Here is a 27,278-nt window from a genome sequence, read left to right as displayed (position 1 = left end):
ACTGCTTCTTTCAGGAACTAGTTGCCAACACATAATTCGAGCCTTTCCAATAACAACTTCACCAGCACTGAAGAAACAAAACAATGGATCTTTTAAGAGCTTGATCCAGAGTACAGTCAGGAATCATATGGAAAACATTCCTGTAGTAGCACCTTCCCATTCCTACGTTCATGCCCAGGAGGCATAGAACTAGGAGAGAAATTACCTTTCTGTATTTCAAATTCCAGTTTTCTCCCTCCAAATCATTCCATTTACAGCTAGACTGTATGCTGAGAGGGATGCATGATTGCTGTTTGCATAGTTTAGAGAGGTCATAGGAAATCAAATGTTTTAGGTGCAGAATATCAGCTATGTATAGACAGACACACAAAACACACACACACACACACTTATTTTTTTTTCCTATCGATACATTTAAATACAGGTAGTCCTCAACTTACAACAGTTCATTTAGTGACCATTCAAAGTTACAACGGCTCTAAAAAGTGACTTATGACCATTTTTCACACTTACGATCATGTGCTCAAAAGTCAGACTCTTGGCAATCAACTCATAGTTATGATGGTTGCAGTGTCCTGGGGTCATGTGATCACTTTCCCCCACCTTCTAACAAGCGAAGTCAATGGGGAAGCCAGATTCACTTAACAACTATGTTACTAATTTAACAGCTGCAGTCATTCACTTAACAACTGTGGTAAGAAAGTCGTAAAATGGGGCAAAACTCACTTAAAAATATCTCACAGCAACAGAAAAATTGGACTCCGTTGTGGTCGTAAGTCGAGGACTACATGTATATAATTATGGAGTCTGCACAGATCCAGGCAGTGGACATCCATGTGAAGTTGCTCTGAAAATATATCAGCTGGCAGACTTTTCTGTGAGGATATTAAACTGTCTGCATAAAATAAATATAGAAGGGAACACAGTGATACCTAGCCTTATAAATGGCTGTGGAAATGAGAGTTTTGGTTATCATTTATGACCAAGAGTATTGTAATAGCTGAAAATATAACCATAATCATGGCTTCCACTATTTTTTATTTTGCCATTTAATTGCAATAAATGAAAGGGGCGACTTATTGCACATCCTGTTTTTCACAAGTCTGGGTTCGGTTTAATTGGTAGCTGCAGGAGCCCTTCGCCTGAAAACAGCCAGAATGGGCTTCTCCAGTCTCTACCCTATAATCAATCCAGGTTGAAGGAGGGGCAGGAGCCGGGACTCCTGAGACGACTAAGCAGTGCAGAAAGCAGCTCTGCCTCCCTGCCTTGAATGTCAGACTAAAAAATAGTTTCAGAAGACGAGCTTGTTTGAATTAAGAGTTGCCAGTGGGATTATAAGAAATACCAATTTCCCATTTGCTGTTCAAGTATCTCCACACACCTCACATGCAAAGTGAAAACAGAACATAAGTCCACATGTTCTGATGATTCACAGATTAAACAGAAATGTCAGCTGACTATTTGTGATGCAATCACAAGAAATAAGAGGAGAAACATCAAGGAATTAAATACAACAGCAGAAACATTGTAGTTACTGTACAGAAACTTTTATTAATTTTTCTTTCATATTGTTTTCTGGAAAGGCAAAAATGATCCACAGCAATGTTAAAGTATCTGAGGAAACACTGTTTATCCCTTTACCCCTATGCACTCCCCAAAATATTTTAAGGCACTTCTCTCAAACATCTTGAAGAGATGAAAATTATAACCAGGTTATTGAATAAGGTTCTATGGCAATTTCCCCTGATTTTCATGTGCACATCCAAGTCACACACGCTTACATACAGGTAATCACATGTCTAATCTGTGCTATATGGTGAACAGCATAATAGTTGCTTGCTGGAATGTATATTTATAGGCTACAAAACTTATTTGCTGTATTGGAAATTGAGCCTGATTTTTAAAAGGCATCCACGCGTCCAGTGAAAATATGGTAAATGGTAAATGAAAAGTAGGATCACAACTTGTACTTTGTAAACTGAGCCTACTACATTATTTCAATAAATGGGTTCTTGGAGGTTTTATACTACATTTTTTTCACAGTAGAGAACAGAATGTGGGCAAAAGTTGACTGATCTCAAAAAAGCAGAAATGTGTGGTAGTTGATTAGCATTTGAATAGGACACCATAAGGAAATCCTTACAAAACTACAGTTGAAATTCAACAGTTGAAATAACATCCCAGGAAGAAAGCAGTGGCAAATCACTTCCATATTGTTGCCATGGAAACGTGGCCCTCATAAAGAACTGAATGACTGGAGAGGAGTTTACACTGCATCTCAAATTTATTTGACCAAAGTCTAATGTAACATATTAACCCTGACAAGCTGTAAATACCATCTGTATTCAGTTAGAAGTTCTCAGAATGTTACAGGATTTCAGCCTTCATTTTGATCTGTAATTTTTCATGCTTGTGTTTTGACTAAGAATGGTTAATCTAAAATGTCTACAAAAGCTTCTCATTTCTATAATTTCCAAAAGAGGTTGGCAGGGAAATTGTGTTCACTTACAGGGTACATGAAATTATAAAGGCCATTAGGAGCTGTTGTGAATGTAATAAAGAATGTAGAAGAAAATCCTAACCTTAAAATTCACATTTAACTTACATCACAAATTCAGTTTTCTCAGCAACAGAGACTCAGATGGATATGAGCCCCAAATACATGTCTACAGATAAAGCTAATGCTAATGCAGACATTTAAACATTTTGCCTCCTGCTTCTATAGCGGGAGAAACCAAGGAAAATTTTAGAAACATATCAGGCTGAGAAAAATATTGAATACAATTTTAATTTTTTCCAAATGCTACAAGAAGAGGGAACTTGATAGAATTGAAGAGCTTGGTTACCTAGATCAGTATTTCTCAACTTCAACACCTTTAATGCACGGAGTTCAATTTTTAGAAGTTCTGGGAGGGGAATTTTAGGAGTTGAAGTCTACATATCTTAAAATTGCTGAGGTTGAGAAATAGTGGCCTTGAGTAAGTGATATCGAAATTGCTTCTTTGTTGTCAGTCTGCCTAAGATTAGAAAAAAATCTTGCCTCAAAAAGGCATGACACATTTCTTGCCTTAAAAGGATGGCACAGTATAGTAAGGGGAAATTAAGCATTAAGGACATGAACATTAAAAAAAATTAAAGTTGGGAGTAAAAGATAACAAATTACATTCACATACACTGGAAAAAGCAAGCAAGAGTAGTGAAGTAAGAAGAGAGAATTTTTGCCTGCCATTCTCTCTTTGTTCTATCATGTTATGATAAAGCCCAGATTGCGTGACAGCAAACTAAAGATGTTGGACAAGGACAGTGGGAGTTGTATCCTAATGTTTCTGGGGATAACCAGATTGGAGAAGCTCAAGTTGGAAAACCTAATATCTGTTTAAACAGCCTTTCCTCTGGAATTGCACCCTCCTACCTCAATTAATCTCACTCTGGGAAAAGCTTAATATTTCTATTAGAGATTTTTTTAGAAGAGATTTCATATCAAAAGAACAAAGGGATCCCTTGTTCCAATAATGGTGGGGTTGTTTATTTTGACTATTTGCTTTTCTCCGTGTGATAAAAGGAACAAAAGGGGAAGCAATTGGCACGAAGAAGCCAATTGCTTATCCCATCCAACTTTCTCCATGATCTAAAATTTAAGAATGTCATATACTAAGAGCTATACCCAAGAACTTTCATCTGCTACACAGCTGGGTGCCAATGTACTTGAGAAGTTAGGAAACACATAGCTTCCAAAGATATAATGGGAAGAATATCTTTGTTCTATTTCAGGGTTGCCTCAGACATGAGTAAACTGGAGGACAATGTGCACATTCTCTGCTATTGTAAGCAGCAAAAACCGCCTTGGCCAATTTGGTGTCCTTGAGTTGTCCTGGATTACAATGCCTCATACACATTTGAGGCAGACCAGTTTATGAAAGTCTGATTGAACAACAGTTGCAGTTGGACAACTGGAGTTGAAAATCTATTGATGGCCAGTAGGATAAAAAGTAGGCCTTCCTTTCCCTGACTGTTGAGGGATGTGAATATTGCAATCTTCCAAGATACTTTCTTAAAACAGATTATTTTGCCTCCATAAAAAAGGGGGAAGAGCGCATACAGGAGAAACCTAAACTTGAAAGTTATATCCCTCCTTGAAAATATGTGAGTTCTGAGCACGTCCCTAATCATTAGTTAGGATCTACTTGATAATGAAAAAAACAGAAGCTTTTGGGAGGCTACTCCTTTTATAGAAGAAAGTAACTGGAAACAATCTCATAAAAACACATATTTTTGAAAGTAAAAAAATGGGATGTTGAGTTTTGGGACACAAATTCTACTTTGATCCTCAAGCCATGCTTCATTGTCTTCATCAACAGTTCATAATGGAGTGGGAGAAATGACAACATCCCAACAAGCCATAATTTATGATTCTTTGGATTTGGAGATGAATATATTTGCAAGGCAAACCGAACATTCTTGTGCAGGCTGATTCTATAAATCAAATCTAGCTAAAACATGATGTTACTGCCACTTATGCTAATTTAATGGTACTAACATACTATTTTATGATGTAGTTACCGCAGTCCTAGTCCCCTGTAATATTTTAACAATAAAATCCAGCAGTAGACTTCAAGTTTTACACAAAACACTGAGAAAATATACCTTTGTTTGACATTTTGCAACATTTAGGCTTTTACAATAGTAAACATTCCTGACAAATCATTTTAAAAACCAAAAGGCACTTTATAAACCCAGAATTGCAAAGTATTTGCCATGCTTCAGTAAGAAAAAGACTGCATTAGAGCAGAAGAAAACTAAATAAAACTTTCTATTCACATGTAAGGCAATCCAGCAATATACTGGTCCTTAGGTAGATTTGTTTTGCAGTATCAAGAATGGGCTTTACTGAGGAATTCCATTGAAACTATTTTTTTATTTTAGAGATTATGCTACTGGTTACTTGCACACCTCTCTGCTACAATTTTGCCAGGTAGAGCTAAAAGAAAGTTAATGAAGTCTTCCATAAAAATAAACTAGTCAGTGTACTCTAAATCTTCAGGTTATCATTTACACCTGCCTGGCCGTATTCTTTGCAAGCAGCATGTTGTTTTACAACCAGAAGTTGTGGTTATTTTTTGCCCACAAAAGGTTTTACTTCACTACAGGGTCTAGTCCCTGGGGCCACTTTCATTTCTGCCCTCCTACCACAATCTTTACATCCCAATATCACACAAACATACCAACTCGGGCAATCAATGGTCCCAACAGGCCATTTTCCTTTCTCTCAACTTTGTTGGAACGCTGAGCCCCATCTGTATGTTTTAACTAAGGAAGAACGTTGCTTTATTTATCTGGAAAACTGAATGGCTCCCTCCACCAGCTGTATTTACAGAAAATTTGGAAGCATAACTTCCTATTGGACAAGGAAATCCCAGCAGTTCTGGTCAGTTGGCGAGTAATGCTGTCTCACTCTTGCCAAATGTCCGTGTTTCCCTGCTCTTGTTCTTAAGACAAGGACAATTTTGCAGAATTAGCTTGGGAGAGACTCCATCAGTGTTCCACAGGAACAGAGATGTTTCTCACATGAATAAATACGATGTTCAGTTTAATTCCAAAACAGATGTTATGCAGGCCATCTGTTTGAGCATTACATACAGGCTTTGTCCTTTTAAAATACTTCTGAAAGTGGCTCATTTCCAAATAGTAACAGCACATAATCAAGCTAAGGTTTATGTATTGCTGGTCTATCAATATTCTGCCTCAGTGGACCAACCCATGAACTGTGCTTTCTGCCTATCAGCATCCCTTGTGCCTTTGAAGTTGTTATTCGCAGGTCACGCTACAATGCATTTGCCCTGAGTGTCAGACTTGGACGCACACTTTCTCCTTTCTATAGGAGAAAGGAGGGAAGGAACACTGCGTGATCTGGGTTATAGTGCATATTTTAACCTGACTTCTCCACAATCACCCAATTTGATCCAGCAAAAATTAGGAAGCTTCTCTTAGCAACCTAACATGAATGGTTTTTGCATGAAAATAGTTGCGATCAAACCGTTTCACTCACATTTTCACCCCATAGTGCAGTGAGCCCAGTGTGTTAATTGGGCTGATGGTCCTGTTATATAAAGCAAGCACCGTGGTTTCAAGATTTTGGCTTGCAGATACACTTTGGGGCAAAGAGGCCTGCATTATTTAAATCTCCATGCCAGCAGAACAGAATGCAAAGCTGTTTGTTTTGAAGTTTCTAGCTCCTTTTCTTGGAAGATTATAGACAAGAAGGAACAATTTTGACAATATTCTGGGAAAATAAATCAAAGTATGTAAATTCAAACCACTTTAGCAGCATTTTCCAATCCTTCCATCTGTAACCACAGCAGTGAATTTTCATACAGTGATCTAATTTTTAAATTAAATTGGGAAAAGAACAGGAAGAAAAAGAAATGACTTACCACTGCAGAACACCTCACAATTTGGAAACAATAATGTTCCCAAATTGTGACCCTCATTATTTAAAGTGGAGAGAATGCCCATTAAATATATAGGCCTGTATCCACTAGGAATCCTTCTTAGGTTAGCTTCCTGACATAAAAGAGAGCTTTTTGGAAAGAAAAAAAAAGGATGCTTCAATACAACTTTCATTCTTTTTTGTGACACTTGCATGGGAGACCTTCCAAGGGGATTGAGCACCTAAATCTCCAACCATTCCCTGAAAATTCATATATTTACAATTTCTATTTATGGTTTATAAAGTTTTTTAAAAATGAAAAAAAAATATACAGCAAAATTTGAGGTTAAAATTCTCATTTGTCCTGCCAATTGCAAGATCTCAGGATGACAAAACAGGTGTCCTTCTTCCAAGTTGATTGCATAAAATCATTTATAAAATGCTGAAAAGTTGAATTGTCACTGGCCGGGTATTCCAAGTCTTCTATTGCATTTTGGCCACACTAGCTTTTTGGTGATCCAATATCCACTGTGATTTTTGTATATAGTTGAAATTTATCAGTTTTTTTTACGGTGTAAGTCAGAGAGTTTAGGCCATCAGATTTCATTGTTTCCTTTGTATGAGCAATTTTGTTAAACCTGTAAAGATAAAGTAGACTTACAGTTGGTAAATAACAATTTGTGATTAGTATCGCCACTGGCCTTCTGCTAATGTTGGTTAATTGATTTGCATAAAACTGTATTTTGTATTTCACTTCCCTCTTACATATATATTTTTGCTAACTGTTTCTCAGAAGAATAATATAAAAAGTTCTGTACTCAAAGGTTAAAAAATGTGGCAAAGTGGCAAAAAGACTGTGCTCATAGAACAGAATTACTGGTTTATAGCATACATTTGATGGTGGCGCAGTGGTTAAGTTCTGTCTACAGCCTGGAGTTCGATCCTGATGGGCTCAAGGTTGATTCAGTCTCCCATCCTTCAGAGATCAGTAAAATGAGGATTCAGTTTGTAAACTGCCCAGAGAGTGCTCTAAAGTACTATGGAGAGGTATATAAGTCTAAGTGCTATGCTATATTTTTATTTAATAATTTGTATCCTGCCTTTATTATTTTTGCAAATAACTCAAGAGTGGAAATGTATCCAATATATTTTCCTCCTATTTTCCCCACAACAACAACCCTATGAGGTATTTATTTTTATTTGTCAATTGCTTACAAGATAATAGCTATAAGTAAAAACATAGTTATGAATACATGGATACATATAAGAAAAATAAAAAAATAAATATAAAAGAAACAATAGGACAGGGACGGTAGGCCTGTTGGTGTGCTTATGCATGCCCCCTACAGACCTCTTAGGAAAGGGGTGAGATCAATAGTAGACAGTCTAAGGTTAAAGTTTTTGGGGTTTGGGGAAGAAACCACAGTCAGGTAGGGTATTCCAGACATTGACCACTCTGTTGCTGAAGTCGTATTTCCTGCAATCAAGTTTGGTGCAATTAACCTTGAGTTTGCATCTATTGTTTGCTCTAGTGTTGTTATGGTTGAAGCTGAAGTATTCATTGACAGGTAGGACATTGCAATGTATGATTTTATATACTACACTTAGATCGGACCAAAGGCAGCGTAGTTCTAGATTTTCTAGGTCAAGAATTTCGAGTCTGGTGGCATAAGGTATTCTGCAACGAGTAGAGGAGTGGAGAACTCTTCTTGTGAAATATTTCTGGACTTTCTCAACTGTGTTAATATCAGATACGTAATGTGGGTTCCAGACTGATGAGCTGTATTCGAGTGTTGGTCTAGCAAATGTTTTGTATGCTCTAGTTATTAGTGTAATATTACCAGAGAAAAGGCTACTTAAGATAAGGTTAACAACTCTTAATGCCTTTTTGGTTATGTAGTTACAGTGGGCTCTAGCACTTAGGTCATTTGAGATGAGTACTCCAAGATCCTTGACAGAGTTTGGATCATCAACAAGGTCTTGACTATTCAGCCTGTATTTAATTTCCCAGATGATGGACTCAGGAAGTCCCAGTCAAGCGGGTCCGAGTACACACACCCCTTGCCGCAACTGTGTAATGTTCCCCCCCCCCCCCCCCCCCCCCCCCCCCCCCCCCCCCCCCCCCCCCCCCCCCCCCCCCCCCCCCCCCCCCCCCCCCCCCCCCCCCCCCCCCCCCCCCCCCCCCCCCCCCCCCCCCCCCCCCCCCCCCCCCCCCCCCCCCCCCCCCCCCCCCCCCCCCCCCCCCCCCCCCCCCCTTGCATGTTTTTAGATGTAGGGACTTTTTATAGAAGATATCAACACCACCTCCTTTACGGATTTCACGATCTGATCAGTAAACATGATAGTCTCTTACTGTGGTAATGGAGTCAGGGAGAGATGCGTTGAGCCATGTTTCACAGACAAATATAATGTTGAATTTAGCCGTATTTAGTAAGAGGCGAAATTCAGGTATTTTATTTACAAGGCTTCTTGCATTGAGTAGTTTGCATTTAAGGCCAGTTGTGGTTGGAATAGAGGTAGTTAGGGGCGTGCATGCCTAGTTTTGAGTGATGTTTGATTGGATGGGGTGGGATTGGATGCGGAGTTGTGGGTTGTGTGACTTTCTTTTGATGTTGGGCTGAAAGAGAGCGACTGGCCTAAAGTCACCCAGCTAGTTTTCATGGCTAATGCAGGACTTAAACTCAAAGTCTCCTAGTTTCTAGCCTGCTGCCTTAACCACTAGACCAGGGGTCTGCAACCTTAAACACTGAAAGAGCCATTTGGGCCTGTTTATCACAGAAAAGAAAACACCAAGAGCCAATAATTTAACAACCGGTGTGACTGGGTGGGCGTGGTCAATTCAATGTCATTCACGCCCACCCAGTCACCTCCTGCTCTGGAATATGGAGCAAGTCTCCATCCCACTTCTCAGGCCAGGCAAGGAGTGACGGGGAGGGGCGGGGCCAGCCAGTGGTGGGATCAGCCAGCAGGGAGCTGCAGCAGAAGGCCGAAAGAGCTGCATGTGGCTCCAGAGCCGCAGGTTGCAGACCCCTGCACTAGACCAAACTGACTTTTTTGTTATATGTAGTAGTCCAATTATGGAAACATGGTTTTGCTTTTGATCCACTTCTGATTATGAAAAATTAGAATTCCGTTGAAACTGACTATGCTGCTGATTATGTGATTATGCTGTTGGACTTGTGCTCAGCAGACTGAGGTTCTAGTCTACTCTTAACCACAGATCTTTTTCTAACGGCTTTGAACCAGTCCAGACTACTTCAAAGAGTTGTTGGAGATAATGGGAGGAAAGTTTACTATGTACGTTGCTTTGAATTCCTAAATAAAAGGCAGGATATAAATATAACAAAGAAAATGTTGCTAAGTTTTGTTTTCCAGTTGTGAATACATGACAGAGGCTGTTCAAAACACACCAGAAGGCTTGTATTCCTTGTCTTCTAAAATGGCTTTACTGAACATCATCCCAGGGTTTTTTTATAGTCCTAAAAGACACTCCTAGTATTTTAAAGAATTCCTATATATGTATATAAATAAAGATAAGACTATTTCATAATCAAATATTTATTTCCAGAGCACAGAAGAAAGTAAATAAAGGCTACTTGGATCTATGTGGGCAGAAGCAGCATGAAGGACCTACCTCTGTGGATTGGGCTCATTTTTAGTATCTCTCATGTGGCGAATCATTCGACATTTTCCAATTGTAGCATCTGGGCGGGAAATCCCCATGCCTTTAAAAACCAATCTGAAAAGGCAAATAAAAGATCAGGTTTCTGTTATGTGAACATCCTTCTCTTTTCTTCTTTTAAGGAGGCATAGTTTAGCAAACTCCTTATCTCATTTTGTTGCTATTATTTATAACAGCATATTCCAGAAATTATGTGGAACTAAAGGGAGAGCTTCAGGCACTAGAGTTGGTCTACTCCTTGGTGAGTGCAGTGGTTAGAATACAGTACTGCAGGCTACTTCTGCTGACTGCTGACTGCTGGCTGACTGCAGTTCGGCAGTTCGATTCTCTTTGGCTCAAGGTTCACTCACCCTTCCATCCTTCCAAAATTGTCCAAAAGAGGACCCAGATTGTTGGGGACAAATATGCTGACTCTGTAAACCACCAAGAGAGGGCTATAAAGCACTGTGAAGTAATATATAAGTCTAAGTGTTATTGCTATTGCTGTTCCACAGCAGAACACTGCGCCCCTGAGCGGTTTAACAGCTGCCATACTAATAAATTAGATGCCAGATTCAACCATACCATGAGGATTATTAAAACCACTCTGATTTGCTGGCTTCTTGTTCTGAGTCATATGAAGGCAAGGTGCAGTAGTGAGAGAATACAGAAAAATTACGAACAATTCACCTTTGCCAGTGCATGTTGACCTTCCTCATCTATCAAGCTGGAAGATTCAAAATCCAGGAAGCCCCCAATGGCCCTTGCACAACATCTGCCCAACAACTTTAATATCGATTCCCAATGGAAAGCGAAATGGGTCACTGAATGCCCAGACATAGGAAGACATATAAATGACCCCATGAAAAAGTCTTTGAACTATCATGTCAGCAATGGACAATGCTGACTAGGATTTGGACTTCACTTGGCATGTGCTGGGATTCTCTGTATAAATGGAGAATAGTATGCTCCCCACAGTCACGTCAAAGTGTAGATCACATTGTAAACCCGTGATGGCGAACCTATGCCACGCGTTCCGGAAGTGGCACACAGAGCCATTTCCCCCGGCAAGCTAGAGCTCGTCTTGAAGAGCCCCACTGCACATGTGTGCACGCTGCCGCCCAACAGCTGATTGTCGGGTATCTGGCGTGCATGCGTGGGGGGTGGGGGGGGGGGGAAGACACGCGTGCATGCGCAGAGATGTGCAGTGTGTGCTGAAGTCGTGGGCGCATGCGCAGAGACGTGTAGCACGTGGAGGTATCGTGGGTGCATACGCAAATGGATGGCATGTGGGAGTGACCGTGTGCACATGCACAGATGCGTGGTGCGTGGCAAGGGGAACCATGTGTGCATACGCAGACGCGCGGCACGGTGACGGGATTGTGTGCACAGGCACAGAGGGTGGGGGGGCCAGCACGCATTGCCTTCTGGGTGCTGGCACGCAAGCGCACAAGCGTGCGCGCAATTATCAGCATGGGCACCGAAAAAGGTTTGCCACCATGGTTGTAAACTGAGGGTGTAGACCAGGGCATAGACCAGACCAGTATCTGATTTTGTTTTAATATAAGAAATGCTGCGCTTCAATGGTTAAGTGGCCTAGGTATTTGTATTTGAACATAGATCTTTTTAACATTTATATTTTATTGTGTTTTAATAATCTAGGTGAAATGTTAATATATTATGCTAGTCCCTGTACGAAGTGGCATATGCTAAATAAATAAATAAACCTTATCTCAGAAATGCATGTGACATCCCTTTAACCAAAGTTAGTCATTAATTCAACCCATGCTTTGTATTTCATTCTACAGAAAAATTATGACCACAAAAGATACATCAATATCAAGGAACTTCTCCCCTATTAATTAATATGATTTAAGGCTGCAGTAATTAACTGAAGATCTCAAATCAAACAGTTCTATTTTAATCAGGGGTGGGATTCTACAGGTTCACACCTATTCGATAGAACCGGTTGTTAACATTCTAAGCAGTTTGGAGAATCTGTTGTTAGAAGAAATTACTGGCCTAATCCTGTAAGGAAGGCAGGAAGGAAACATTCTGGTGTTGCTTACAGAAACGGCCTCTCCGTTAACCCTTATTACATTCTTGGCAGGACTAGACTTCCTGTCTCTGGAACTTCTTTGGAGTTTTTTCCCCTCCTTTGCTGGTCGTTTGTTTGTGTTGAATGACCAAAGTTACAATGGCACTGAAAAAAGTGACTCATGACCATTTTTCACACTTACGACTGTTGCAGCATGCCCACAGTCATGAGAGGTCAGGTGAGAAGATGCATGCCTCGATGTGAGTGATGTTGAGTTGGCCACGCCCAGCCAGTAACATGACCACCAAGCCACACCCACCAACTAAGCCACGCCCACAGAACCGGTTGTTAAAACATTTGAATCCCACCGCTGATTTTAATCCATGTTTTTGTTCAAGGGCAAGGTGCCATACCTAAGGATATATAAATGATCTGCTTAGATCATGAGTCCCCAAACTTGGCAAGTTTAAGATTTGTGGACTTCAACTCCCAGAATTTTGGGAGTTGAAGTCCACAAGTCTTAAAGTTGCCAAGTTTGGAGCCCTCTGACTTAGATGATCAAAAGAGGATGAATAAGTGGCAGATCTTGTGCTTCTCCTTTGAAGTTCTAAACGCCTACCTTTAAGATGCCCTGCCTGCCAGAGGAGGGTTGCACCTCAACTCCCAACCTCTGCAAGCCTGACCTCCTTGCTATCTAGCTACTGTAGGAAAGGTGCAAACAATAATGCTTACATAAATAAACATATGTGCCCCTTGACAAAATAGAAATAAAATAATGTTAAACAACGGTAGTGTCAGCTTAGCAGCAAAGAACATGAGGGTTGAAAAACAAGTTTCAGAGCAAATGTGTAAATAAGAAACAGGAAATGCTTGGTGACCTTTTAACTCTAAACGTTATTGTTTTATACGGGATAATATAGTTTTCTACTTGTAAAGTGAAAAGTAAAATTTGCTAAGTACGTTTCTGAGCTTCCTGAAAGCACATTTTCCTCTCAGTTGTGAACAGAATTTATTTAGAATTAGAGAGCAGGACTCCTAGCAAGAGCCCAGAAATGAATTCTTGTAAAAAACCAGAATCTGGTATTTCTCATTCTCTTGACGGTATTCTAGAATAAAAATCCTGCTGACCGCTAAATGCTAAGCATATTTTCCTCTTTCTTTTTTCTTTTTGCCAAACTTAACACCTCTTTGACATAAAACACTTCCTGCTCCTCCCAAACACAATGTGCACCTATTAGTATGTGCCAAGGAAACGAGTATTCAAAGGGACTGAGAAGAAACACTATTCGCTTTGTTGTTAATGTCTTGACCCAACAGCAGGCAGACAGCCTCTCACTTGGTATAAATCAAGAGAGCAGCGCTAGAAGGCCAGGAAAGCAGTGACCCTTGAAAAGCATGGAGCATGGAGCAATATCCCTGGATCCCTCTGGAAGCAGGCCACTCCATTTGCTGTGTGGCTGACATATAAACGTTTGTTCTCTAAAATTAATACCATTAGAAAGGAGAATGCAAGTATTCATGGTCTGTAAATATTTGACAGTCTATCTAGTCAAAAGGTGTACGGAATTATGCAAGAGGTGATAAAGTAATCAAGAGAAGGCCTTGCTATTAAGGCCACCTGCAGGATGGTCCCCTGAAGCTGAATGATGGAAGATTTAAGGCAGATGAAAAGAAAACCTTACATGCTGTGCACAGTTGAACGAAGGAATTTGCTATTTAAAGTGCTACCAACCTAGAAGGTTTGAAAAGTAAATTAATCCATTAATTGCTTTTAATCATGATGTTGCTTATTGCCACCAAGGGAAGAGAAAAATTGTCTCCAAATATCAGCTGCTGCGAAATATGAGCAGAAGGCCCATAATGTCCTTGTGCTAATGGGCCTCTCAAAATGCCAATAGGCCTTTGGTTTGCTTTAGCAGGACTCTTGTGAAATGTTTTATTTCCTTCTAGCACAGTGGTTCCCAAACTTTTTCGGTCCACTGCCCCCTTGGTGCTACAAACTCATCCTCGGTGCCCCCCACCCAGGGGTGGGATTCAAATTTCTGTGGGTGTGGCCTAATTTGAGGGTGTGGTTTGCTGGTCACATGATTGGGTGGGCGTGGCTTGCTGGTCATGTGACTGGGTGGGCGTGGCCAGGTAACTGGCAAACCAAATACAAGTGGTCCTCACTTAATGACCAGTTGTTTAGCAACTGTTCTAATTTATGACTAGCCTCCCCAGAGCTACTTGACCAGTTTTTGGAGTTTTGACAGCTTTAGATCAGGGGTCTAAATCCCACCCCTGCCTGTGTGTGTGAGAGACAGGGAGAGAGAGAGGTTGGATCAGATCTCTCTCTCTCTCTCTCCCACCAATGCCAGAAAGCCACTGTCAGTCAAAATTCATATTAGTGGTCTCCGGGATTTAAAATTATGAGTTTGGTGGTCCCTGAGGTCCAAAAGTTTGGTGACCCCTGAAACAAAGGGATGAGCCTGAGAGAGGGAAAGAGAGAAAGAAAAGAAAGAGAAAAAGAGAGAGAGAAAATAGAAAAGGGAAAGAAAGAAAAAGGGACAAAGAAAAAGGGGGGATGGAAGGAAGGGACAGAAAGAAAAAGAAATAAAGGAGGGAGGGAGGAGAAAGATAATGAGATATCTATTCTAGTCCAATCACCTGCTCCAGCAGGGTTAGAAGGGAGTGTGTGTGTGTGTGTGTGTGTGTGTATGTGTTCTCCTTGTAATTTACCAGTACATTTTGGTTTTGCCTTCTTCAGAATTGGCACTGTAATACATTGGGGAAAAGTAATTTTTAGGGTGGAGATCTGATCCAATGGATCCTGTTTAAAGCCTCAACAAAATGTGAGAGCTTCCTGATAGTCTTGACCATGTTTCGTCCACAAAACCTTTAATAGAAGCCAAAGAGGTTTCAATGTGGAAAAGGGCCTCAGTCTAAACTAGGCCTCATTCAATCTGATGCATCAGCTCTCTCTCTCTCTCTCTCTCCCTCCCTCCCTCCCTTTCAGACTGGCTTTGCTCTACTTTCCCGATGTGCCTGCGGGGCCGGTGCTTCGAACATGGATGGATGGATGGATGGATGGATGGAGAGAGAGAGAGAGAGAGAGAGAGAGAGAGAGAGAGAGAGAGAGAGAGGCAGGCAGGAAGGCAAACAGACAGACCTTTTGGATGGATGGATGGATGGATGGATGGATGGATGGATGGATGGACCGACAGACAGAATGCGACAGCGGCGGCACTTTGGGAATGCGGTGGCAGCGGCTTTTCCCAATGTGCTGCCGCATTCGAGGCACCGGTTCTGGAGCATTACTACAGTCAATGGGTGAACCTGCAGAACCGGCAGCTCGAATGCCTCCCTGCCGCCTCTTAGCGTCTCCAAGGGGGCCGGCAGAGGGGGGCTAAGAGGCGGCAGGGGGGCATTCGAGCTGCTGGTTCTGCAGTTTCACCCATTGACTAGCACTGCTCCGGAGCCGGCACCTCCAATGTGGAAGTGGTGGCACGTTACATGCCGCCATGGCCACGTTCGACGCGCCAGCCCCCTGCCGCCTCTTAACGCCTCCCTGCCAGCCCCCTTGCCTCTTAGTGCCCCCCTAAGGCATCCCACTGCCCCCCAGGGGGCGATACCGCCCACTTTGGAAACCACTGTTCTAGCATATACATAGAGCTAGCCACTTTCCAGCATGCTATGAAAAATATTGTCTCTAAGCGACAAAATACACAGATGCTCCACAAAGTCATAAGCTGCTTTCTTATGAACAACTTATCCACAAATTAGGATGGAAAGGGGAGTGAGACATTTCTGTGGGCTAGTTACAACTTGTCTGCACTTGCTTCATTATACCCTAAACAAAAGAAGCCAGAGCTATACATTAGTTATAGGCAATGAGCTGATTCGTTATATCATTAGTATTAAACCTCATTGCAATAACATGGCAGGAGCCAACAAGAGAAACCAGATCTTAAACCAAAGTAATGGCAGCACATACATCAACTTTCATTAAAGCAATAAAAATAAAACTTTCCCCAGTGAATACTTATATCTTTATCTAAAAACAAAAAACCTCCACTAGAGTTTCATCTAAAGCCAATGTGCCAAGGTGTTTCTTAAAATGTTCCAATCTGAGTTAAAGAAGGCATTTGGATTTGTTCCAGAGCGAACAAGTAGCAAGTTCACAAATGCATCTGGTTTAGAAAAGCAGAACTTCCATTTAATTTAGCACAGATTCTAGATTCAGAATGTCCATTTTAAAATAGACCTGTGATCAGCAAAATACTGGACTTTCACAAAGTTTAAGCCCTTTCCATTTGGATCTCTAGTTCAATGCCCCCTTTCTAGGCATCATGATTGTACATCACAGCAAGTCACATAAAAACAGTAACTCTTGAGACTCATGCATGTCACGTAGAAACTGGAAAGCCCTTGAAACCTGCACAGAAAATGCAGGAATGATACAGGACATCCGTGTGTCAATCAATTAGACTGCAGGATGGGTAGACATTCAATATCTTTATGTTTAGAGTATCTTTCTGAATTCCTTATAGTTGGAATATTCACTTGAGATTTCAATCTGAAAAATTCACAGGATGTTTACAAAGGACTCGTTATTTTGGTGAGGGGGTTCTTATTGATTTTATTGCATAACAATCTTGGCTTTATATTGTATTGTGTAATCCAACTAAAAATCACAACACAGGTGAGGTGCCAGGGGCAGAGAAAAGAACTTGGTTGGAGTTATTTTAAAATCTTCTACTAAGAATAAGCAAAGTGCTGAAAAAATATTACTGAGTCATTAAATAGGAGAGCATCCTAATGAAAATAAAATTTTTAAAAACATTATGATATCTTGATTGCAGTATATGGACTTAGACCAGCAGTTATAAGTACTAACATAAACAATCATTTTATTTGAAGCAAAAGATAGATTCGTTTAAGAAATGGGTGAGGGTAGAGGATTCTCAGTTGTACCACACCTGCATCTTGATGAAAAGAGAACACAAGGCAGGGAGATCATTTTAAAAGATAAATACTCATTTCACTAACAGGTAAGAAACTGACACAGGGACAGGTATGAAAACCTGTTGCCATTTACTGTAGTCTCAACAAGGCTCCTAGATGATACATACACTATCAGGGTGAGAGAAATAGATGCACTTAATAGGAGAGAGGTGGGCTAGTATTTGAAAAATAAATGTATCTTCAACAATCCCCTTCTAGATTGGTACTCAGAAATGATAATGGACAATGATAGGGGAAGCACCACAGCAAAAAAGCACGGCTTAATTAAATCAAGCTTTATTGTACATGGATTATATAGGCATTCTCAACTTCAGTTTCTAAACAAATTAGTAGCCTCCAGAGATGATAATCTGAACTAAATTGATAGTGGCTCTTTTGTCCACATTTGGGCTGTGGATGATTGTTTCTCTAAGTCAAAGATGGCTTGAAGGCCCTGAAATTCCTTAGGCCACCATAGCCATGTTTGTCAAGATAAACTCTTCACATGCAAATATTTCTTAAAGACCAATTCTGGATTTGCATTTTTCTACCCATAAGGCTACATATCAGAGCAACATAGGAAGAAACTGTAAATCAACAAATGGCACAGAGAGAAATTACTGTACCAGTAAGGCACAACGCTCAAAACTAAACAACCAGTCCCAAACTCAGCCCCAGCCCAAAATTCAACATTAACTAAAAAGATGAGGCATCTTACCTGTTATAAATGTCATCATCTTCACCACCCCAGCCCCAATAATTATTGGGAAACCCATTTATTTTTTGGAATTGCTCCTTACTTAAAGCAGACACACCTCCAAAATACTGATTGTAAGGTAAGCTGGAAGAGACAAAGATAAATTGTTCATTTAAAATCACATGATCACAGAGAAGCTTGGATTATATCTCTAGTCACAATTCTAGATAGAAGTGATTAGAAAAATTAATGTTGCATCAGACTCCTGTAAAGTTGTCTGTGCCAATATATATGTCTGTGTTTTCTGAAATCTGAGTTCAGAATTCATTAAAACCATTTTTCAAGTTGGAAGGAGCCATAACTCCTTTTTTAAAAGACTGGAAACCTTTTATGGACATTTTGATGAAAATGGAAAAAAATGAGCTCTATGGTTCATTTTTATAGGTTTATATAGGAAGAATAATTATGTAATTCGAGAGGATGGAAACAGTATTAGCTATGTTTGTAACCGCTGCAAAGATCGTAAATTGCTTCTTTAAATATTTCTTCTTTCTTTTTTCTGGGTTTACAGTATATTGTTGTTTACTTTTTTGTTTTTATTTCCTATCTTTATATATCTTTTTTGCTTTTCTATATGTTTTTTAATTTTTCTGTAGTTTTAATTTTGTAAAAAAAATCTTCATTAAATTTATATTTTTATTATGCTACATATATACACATACATATTTATACACATCTCTGTGTAAATTTTACACGCACACATATATATATATTGTATATGTATACACATACTATTATTCAAGCTTAACTGAGCTGTCAGCAGCATCTAGGTAACCTTGTCTGAGCTGGGAGGGCAAGCTCGGAAGGTAAAGTAGGGACTGGTTAGAACTTAGATGGGAATATAAGGTTGGAACCTGGACTGGACAGTTAAAAAGTGTCATTAGAACAGATGCCACATTTAGTTGTGAAGGTGACACAAGCTATGTCTTAAAAAGAATCACTTTCAAGATCCCCCTAAATATTGGTTTGGGCCCCACGGAGAACATGCAACAGAAAACTGGCCCTCCTTCCAATACTATAATGCAAGTGTAGATGAGGTCATATTCTCGTCTCCAGATCCCCATGACTAGAGATTATTTATTATATTTATTTGCCACCAACTCCCAGTAATTCACTCATATTGGTATATGTTTTATTCTAAATGTAAACAACCAACTTCTTACCGAAATCCAAATTTATCCATAGATACAGAGAGGTGCCTGGGCTGGTCGTAACACTTGTAGATATTCCTGTCATCCATCGGGATTAGGTCAACATCACTAAATACAAAGCAGTCATAATCATATTCTTTCAAAGCTTCTGTGAAGCCTACATTCAGAAGCTTTGCACGATTAAATGTTTCTTCTCCATCCTAATGTAAGAAAAGGAAGAATTGTTATGAGCCTTCAAAAGACTGGTTAATACTTCCTATTTGTTACCACCCAGGGCCTTCATCAGAGGCAACATATACAACACCCACCACATACTCACATAAGCCTACTATTTGCCAGTTTTCTGTCCAGTTTGGCTTATATTTAAGACCAACCACAAAGTTTACACGAAAGAAATGTGCTCCTTTGGCCTTTCACTGAACTTCCCTTCAAACCATGGGAAGAAGGAAAGCAGACACAGCACAGAATTTCACTTTGCTCTGCGTCAGCCTTCCCAAATCTGGAGTTTTCTCAGTGCTGCTGCTGAGATGGCCCTCCAGACTGCAGTTCATGATGCTGGAGGATGCTGCTCATTTTCACATTAAGATTGTGTACAGTCTCGGGTAAAGACCTGTCTCTTCCACCCATTCAGTTACCTGAATGTTGTCAATACATATACAGTAGTTCAGATGTTGTCCAATGAGGAACAATGCCTGCAAGCCTCATTTAAAGAGGGAGGAAAGGAAAATCAGCTTTCCAATAAAAAATTATTGAGATCATATTTTAATGTTTACGTTTACTTTAGTAAAAGAACCTGGCATCTTACAAACAGCTAGCTCATATTTATTATAGTGGGAAGCAAAACAAAAGATTCTCTATACATCAATTGTGTTTGTTCCCAATTTCTTTTTCCATTCTTCCTCCTCTATGTTTTCTTAACCAACGAAGAAACCCAGTCATCAGGTTTTCTTTTAAGGATTTAGGGCATTATTGTCCTGCTTGTTCCACAGAACCATTCTTTGGCCACACCTGGAGGGTGTGATAAGAAGCAGAGTAGAGCCAGAACAGGATTTGGCAATCTTCAGTAGAAAAAAGAGTACTAAAGACAAGTAGAAATTTTCGAGATACTTATTAATAACTCCACACCCCAGATTAGTCTCCAGCACAACTAAAAGAGATATCTAACAAAACTCTTTGCTTTGTTCTTGTAGTTGTTTTCACTGATTGATTGTGCCATCAAAACAGTGTCAACTCTTAGCAAGTGCGTATTTTTCTCTCCATGAGATTACTAAAAATAAAATGTACATTTTGGGAGTTTCTAAATGACAATCCAGTTCTACATTTGTTGAACTTGAAATGTAATGGAAATGTTTATGACCTCGGCAAATATTACACAGCCAAACGCAGCAATGAAAATACCCTTTAAGTGAAATGACCATCCTCTCCTTCCAATTAACTCTCTTCAGAGAAACTAGTTAACCATATGATCGTGTCACTGTTTATTGTGGATCAGTAAATAAGCAAAATACTAAGAGTGGGGCAGAATTAGGATGTCACTTTCACAAGAACCTCTTAAATATGAATTTCAAAGCAGCAGAATTATTAGAGGTATGTTTTGTAAATGGAGACATGTTTCCATTTCTGTTTCTGTAGATTCGGCAAAGACAAACCATAACAACATCCCAGAGTGGATAAAATGTTGAACTGGAAAATCAGTTACATAGTGGAAGAATTATTTATTTCTAACACAAATTATTTAAGATGGATACCATAGAGGTCTTTAAAATGGATTGAGAGAGTTTTTATAGTTTCGAGTGACAAGTTATAGCTATTCTTGTTATATTTCCCTATACAAAGTCACTGCAGCAAAACACATGCAGTTAGTTCTAGCCATTATCTCTGGTAAATCAACTATTATTTTTTAAAAACCAGATTTGTGTGTGGATTACCAGTTTACAATTTTATGTCAAGCAGAGAGCTAATCAATACCAAATATACAACTGCATATTACTTTTTTTAAAAAAAGACAACTCATAATAGCATTCAAGTTTAGTTAATATATTTTAGCTTGAAAACGCCCTATTGAAAGAGAGGATTCTCATTTAGCTTTTTTTTCTTCTCCAGAAAAAGGTTAGAATTACTTTAATTCTTATTTTAGCCTTAGTACAATAGCCCTGCAAAACAGAAAAGCTGTTATGTTAGAAGGGTGCGTATAGTTTTACCTATTATAAAAATTGGCTAAATTGTGGGAAAAGGCTGATTATCTATCTGTTTATACGGTATTTCTAAAGTATTGTGGGATAAATCTTATTCTACATTGAAAACTGAGAGACTGCTTCATCTTCCTCTCCTAAATGGTGAGGTAATAGCTGCTAAAACAAGTGTTAACTAAATGATGCAGCTGACATTTATAGAGATACTCAATCATCCAGGTCATGGTTATCCCAAAGATGCTTTTCCAAAAGGCAACTGGACTTTATTGGGGGATTCTCATCCAAGCAGCTTCTTCAGCAGAATTGATCATAAGCTGCATCCCAACAGGATGTATCTTGCAATGAATTTATTCAGCATACATTGGAGACACACTGCCAAAGCAGTAGCAGCCTGGTATAGAAATAAAGCAATATGAAAGCTTCCCATCATTGAAAGCAGCAGCCTGCGCAAGAGACTGCAAGGGGAAAATTCAACACAGTTGTAGAGCCCTTTCTGTATTGTACCATCTGTAAATGGTGTTGCAAAATGAAAATATGCATTTCTTTGGAAACTGTCACATGTTCTTTGCATTTTCTAGTTCAATCAACAAATGAAACTGCCTCCTAGAATAGGATAGGATAGGATAGGATAGGATAGGATAGGATAGGATAGGATAGAATAGAATAGAACAGAATAGAATAGAATAGAATTCTTTTATTGGCCAAGTGTGATTGGACACGCAAGGAATTTGTCTCGGTGTAAATGCTCTCAGTATACATACATAAAAGAAAAGGTACATTCGTCAAGAGTCAAGAATCATAAGGTACAACACTTAATGATAGTCATAGGGTACAGTAAGCAATCAAATCATACTAGGAAACAGTCAATATAAATTGTAAGGATACAAGCAACAAAGTTACAGTCACAGTCATACAGTCACAAGTGGGAGGGAATGGGTGATAAGGAGTGATGAGAAGATTAATAGTAATAGTAGTGCAGTCTTTGTAAGTTGGACAGTATTGAGGGAATTATTTGTTTAGCAGAATGATGGCACTTGTGGAAAATCTGTCCTTGTGTCTAGTTGTTCTGATGTGCAGTGCTCTATAGCATCATTTTGAGGGTAGGAGTTGAAACAGTTTATGTCCGGGATGTGAGGAGTCTCTAAATATTTTCACAGCCCTCTTTTTGACTCATGCAGTATACAGGTCCTCAATGGAAGGCAGGTTGGTACTCATTGTTTTTTCTGCAGTCCTAATTATCCTCTGAAGTCTGTGTCTGTCTTGTTGGGTTGCAGAACCAAACCAGACAGTTATAGAGGTGCAGATGACAAGACTCAATAATTCTTCTGTAGAATTGAATCAGCAGCTCCTTGGACAGTTTGAGTTTTCTGAGTTGGTGCAGAAAGAATATTCTTTGTTGTGCTTTTTTGATGACGTTTTTGATGTTAGGTGTCCCATTTTAGGTCTTGTGATATGATAGAACTGAGAAATTTGAAGGTCTCTACTGTTGATACTGTGTTGTCTAGTATTGCAAGAGGTGGTAGTATGGGAGGGTTTCTTCTAAAGTCTACCACCATTTCTATGGTTTTGAGTGTGTTCAGTTCCAGATTGTTCCGGTTACACCACGAGGCAAATTGTATAACCTCCTGTCTGTATGCAGATTCATCATTTTCTCGAATGACACCAATTACTGTTGTATCATCTGCAAACTTCAGTATTTTAACAGATGGATCGGTTGAGATGCAGTCATTGGTATATAGGGAGAAGAGAAGTGGAGATAGCACATAGCCGAGGAGGGGGGGCTGTGCTAATTGTACAGGTATCAGAAGTAGAGATGAGGGAAGAATTTTCTTTGGCACAAAGTACTTTGACAGAACAAGACACCTGCCAGATTCTAGCACTGGCAGCTTCAACTTTTCCAAAAAAGTGTCAGTGGAGCAAGTCATGGCCAAAAGAATCTGACCTGGAGTAGATGACCTTCTGGCTTTCTCACAGTTTAGCTAAGCAAACAAGAAGATATGCTGGATGGTCTCAGGTCAAATCTTCTCAACCACAAAATCATTCCACAGAAGCCACCGTTTCAGTCTTAGCTGACTATCAGATCCAAGCTAATATACATGAGCCACTTTGTTCAATACATCTCAAATCCCCCATTATAATTTCTTCTCATTACTCCTGGCTCTGTCTCAACATTTCCTTTTTAGGAAAATGTAAATACAACCAGCCAAGTTTGCCAAGAGAATGGCATGTTTTCTTGAATGGCTGATCTCCTCTTTAAATTAATCATGTTCGCTTCAGCTTCCTCTCAGGGGAATAAACAAAGGCAAAAAAAATGCAGGAAGGAACCACAAACCAAACTACATTTTGACAAAGATAATGATCTAAAAAATATCTCAAATAACGTCTTCAGCTTCATGCTCACATTTATGAAAAAATATCCATTCAACTATAGTAAGCATTCACTTTCTCTGCCTTCCATGTTTGAATATGGAGACTTAAACTCTGAACTTCTGTCTCATTTATTCAAACCCAACCAACACAATGGTGATATTAAATGCCTCTCAAGCTTGAGAAGCTTGAAGACTGAAGACATTTATAGAATTATTATGCTGTATGTCTAGAAGTTACCGAAATATCAACAAAAAAGGCCTTACTTCATCTTACTTTCTTAATTAGAAAACTTCCCATTCATTTAGTTAGCTGCTTAGACAACTGGATTAGTCTTCTCATGTGTTATTCTTCTCATTTTCAGCAAAGTTCCAAAGCCTGCAGCAGAATCCACAGCTGATTTACATAGAAGCACCTCATTCTGCATTTAATGAGGATAACTTTCTACATCTTCCGATTGACAACAATCTTATCCAATTATTACACTGGAGGATGTGAAACCAGCAATCCACCTAGGCTAACATGTAATTTCATTTCCCTTCAGGAAACATTGGCATTTGTGAAATGAACTATTGGTTGAAGGACTCATACAAAAAGCTTGACTAACAACAATATATCAAACCAGTGTGAGCAAAACAATCATGCACTTTATTGTGTAATTTGGTTCTGAACAATTAGGACAGGAAATTAGGACATATTATACCTCCAATAAAGAATAACTGGAAAATGGATATGGGACAACAACACCCTCAAGATTAAATTCTTGCCAATCCGGAAAAAAAATATTGCAAAGTTATTTGATACTTCACATCCCCACTGGTAACCTAATGCATAAAATCTTATTTTGCAAAGCACTGAAAATTGGAGAATGTCATTTGAGCAATTCAATCAAATAATAGGTTGCTTAGTACTTAAATTGGTAAATAGGGTAGATTTGTAGGATTTTTACAGTGTATATTGGATCATAGTTTCAACTTTAAAAAATAGCATGAAATATATTCATTAAAAGGTCAAGAAATTGCTTCCCATCTACCGGCGTGTGCTCATATCTACAGCAAATATCTCCTACATCCTCTACTTTCAGTCACCAAAGCATAGGAAGCAAATCAGGAAACTAAAACCAGCTAGTGCAGGGGTGTCAAACTCACGTTGTCACGTTGTCGTCATGTGACATATCGTAACTTTTTTCCCCTTTACTAAACCGGGGTGAGCATGGTCAGCACATGACGCATTCGGCCTGCAGGCTACAAGTCTGACACCCCTGCACTAGTGCAAAAATGTGATTGGAAATAAAGGAACAGTGATGGATGACTTTAAGGCTCCTATTCTGGCCTTCTCCTTAGAAGAGAACAAATATTCCAATATCTGAGTCAAAATTTATACTTACATCATATTCTACTTGATGTAGAGACAAAAAAACAATAACACCCCAGTATCCCTTTCATAAAACACATGCTTGCTTTGGGTTGCAAGATCAAATGCATTTGGATTCTGGCTCAGTTGAAGTAAGATAATATGTGTTGCATCCATTTTAGCCCAGGATATCCTTTTGCAAAGGATACAAATGTACCAGCTTTTTAAGACAAATTGAAAACCATAGAATCATTGGGCTAGAGAAGTTGGGTTGGAGATCTTCTGGTCCCTCTCCTTAACCATGGGACAAACCCCTAATCTTCAAGGAATTACAGTATTTCCTTATTTGACACATAATTTATTGGCCCCGCATAATTGTGGAACATTTTTGCATTGAAAAAGTTTCAGGTATACAGCATCAGTGCATGAAGAAGTCTATCCTGCAAGTTTGAGCAAAAAACACTGATTCAACTCAAAGAAGGCAAGAAGAGGCTGCTAGACTATTAACTGACCTGGAGGAAAAACACCTATTTTATCCCTCCAATCCCATCCTCTCACTTATTCTCACAAATTGCAGCTAACCAATTCCCATGTTGACCCACACTGCAGGTAAAAGTGGGGCCTGAATCGTTACTAGAATGTGTATGTATTATCTTTCGTATCTATGCATCGGTTGAAAACACAGGAAGTGTCATTGTTGCAGAAGAATCAAGTCAAACTAAAACTTGGGAGTTTAAATATCTGCTAAGTGTCTAAAATAGCCAAAGTTGTGATTGGAACCAAAGATGGACCTGAGGAGCAAGCACAGCCCTTCCTCGACACACCATTTTGCCATTATTTCTTATCTTCATAACAAAGAAGGCTAGGAATCTCACTTGGAAGAGAGGAAGAACGGAGAAGGGGTAAGAAGTGGTAAATAGAGGGGAAGGTTTCTATCTCTTTGCTCTGCCTACTCTGTCTTCCTTCCAACTTGCATCCCCTCCTCTAATTCAGCAGTCTGGCAGAATCCCATATCCTGGTCTACTACTTCATGTCTCATTTGGCTATCAGTCAAGGAAAGTAGGGAAACGTGGAACCCAGGAAGAAAACTATTCATTTGGAAGCAACATGCAGAAGGGGCCCCAACATAGCAGGAACTGGCAGTCTAAAATCAGAACGTAACAAGGGTGACAGGAAAATAGCAGCTCTGGAGCATGTAGTTTCAAAAAGGAAGGACTTCCTGCTGCATTTTAGACAAACTGATGTCCAGCAGTATCAATTACACAATCCATTTGCAATATAATCCATTAATCTTGTAGTAAAAGCCATCTGTTTACAGCTTTCAAAGACACAGGAAGGGGGGATGGGAAGACAGAAAAATTAGTTTGCAATCCTGTATTAGTTTGCAGCACAAGCTGGGAGATTTTTTTTTCTTCCAGAATGTTCTATTCAACGATTATGCCAATTCTTCCAAAATCCACCATATTTTCCACTTTGCCTTATAAAATTGTGATCCAAAGCATCGTTTCTTACCCCACATAAGTTAAGGAAAGGATGCTTCCCCGCCACGCCTCAGCTTTCTCTCTTTGCCAAAAATAGAATACATAGCAATCACTCTATAAAATCCTTAAAATAACAAACAGAGTGGCAAGATATAAACATAGCAGCAAGTAATTGGATTTTGGTCTCAGGGGATAAATATATGTATATATTTGTCTAAGTAAATGATCCACAATGAAATATATTCAATGCTTCTTTCTCTCAGAGAATGGGGATCTTTTTTCATATTCTTAGGCTGCAATGACACGGCCATAGATGAAACTCCACTGAACTGGGAGACTTGCATATGAATATATATTTAAAGATCCATACAGTATTGTCCTTTTCCTTCTTTTCATATTGGTACTCGGGAATCTCAGATTATTCTCAATCTGCAGCAGTTCTGAAGAAAAGCTGTTCCAATAGTCCACCACTCTTGATTTTTTCAGTTCTGCAATTCAAGCTATTGTCAGACGGAAAGCACAAGATCGTCAAGAACTATTGTCCTGATACAACTTGAGGACACCCTTTGCTCCTTCCCCATGGTGCTTGTCAAAGAAGAGGCTGCAAACTAATTACCGGCCAGTTTGACATGCCAGCTGGATTTCTGCCTGAAGCAGCAGCTGTAAGTTTCTGTCAGGTCTGCAGAAACAAGCCCTGCTGTCTCCATGAAGTGAGCCAATCTCACACAAAGCTCTCCTAAGTTGCAACAAGTCAAACAGCTGGCATTCATTAACAATCTGGCACAAATCTTACCTCAAAGCAACAAACAGCCCAAATTGGCCCTATGAGCTTAGAGGCTCAGATCAGGCTTTGGATTGAGGCTGTTCT

The 27,278-nt window shown here is 39.5% G+C and overlaps 1 protein-coding gene across 1 annotated transcript in view; it reads right to left on the bottom strand.

Moving 5' to 3' along the window:
• Nucleotides 1-1,531: 1,531 nt before the first annotated feature.
• Nucleotides 1,532-27,278, bottom strand: part of B4GALT1 (beta-1,4-galactosyltransferase 1) — a 44,607-nt gene continuing 18,860 nt past the window's right edge. Inside the window, exons 3-6 of the mRNA XM_026672896.2 lie at nucleotides 19,030-19,217; nucleotides 17,828-17,950; nucleotides 10,062-10,166; nucleotides 1,532-7,065 (exon numbers count right to left, since the gene is read on the bottom strand). Coding sequence (XP_026528681.1) covers nucleotides 6,930-7,065; nucleotides 10,062-10,166; nucleotides 17,828-17,950; nucleotides 19,030-19,217 — 552 coding nt within the window. The 3' untranslated portion in view covers nucleotides 1,532-6,929. The remainder of the gene's footprint in view (nucleotides 7,066-10,061; nucleotides 10,167-17,827; nucleotides 17,951-19,029; nucleotides 19,218-27,278) is intronic.

The sequence above is a fragment of the Notechis scutatus genome, chromosome 2 (assembly GCF_049901735.1).
Source record: "Notechis scutatus isolate UNSWTSFEM ecotype Mainland chromosome 2, rNotScu1.2, whole genome shotgun sequence".
Taxonomy (NCBI): Eukaryota; Metazoa; Chordata; class Lepidosauria; order Squamata; family Elapidae; genus Notechis; species Notechis scutatus.
This window is presented reverse-complemented; position numbering and strand designations above follow the sequence as displayed.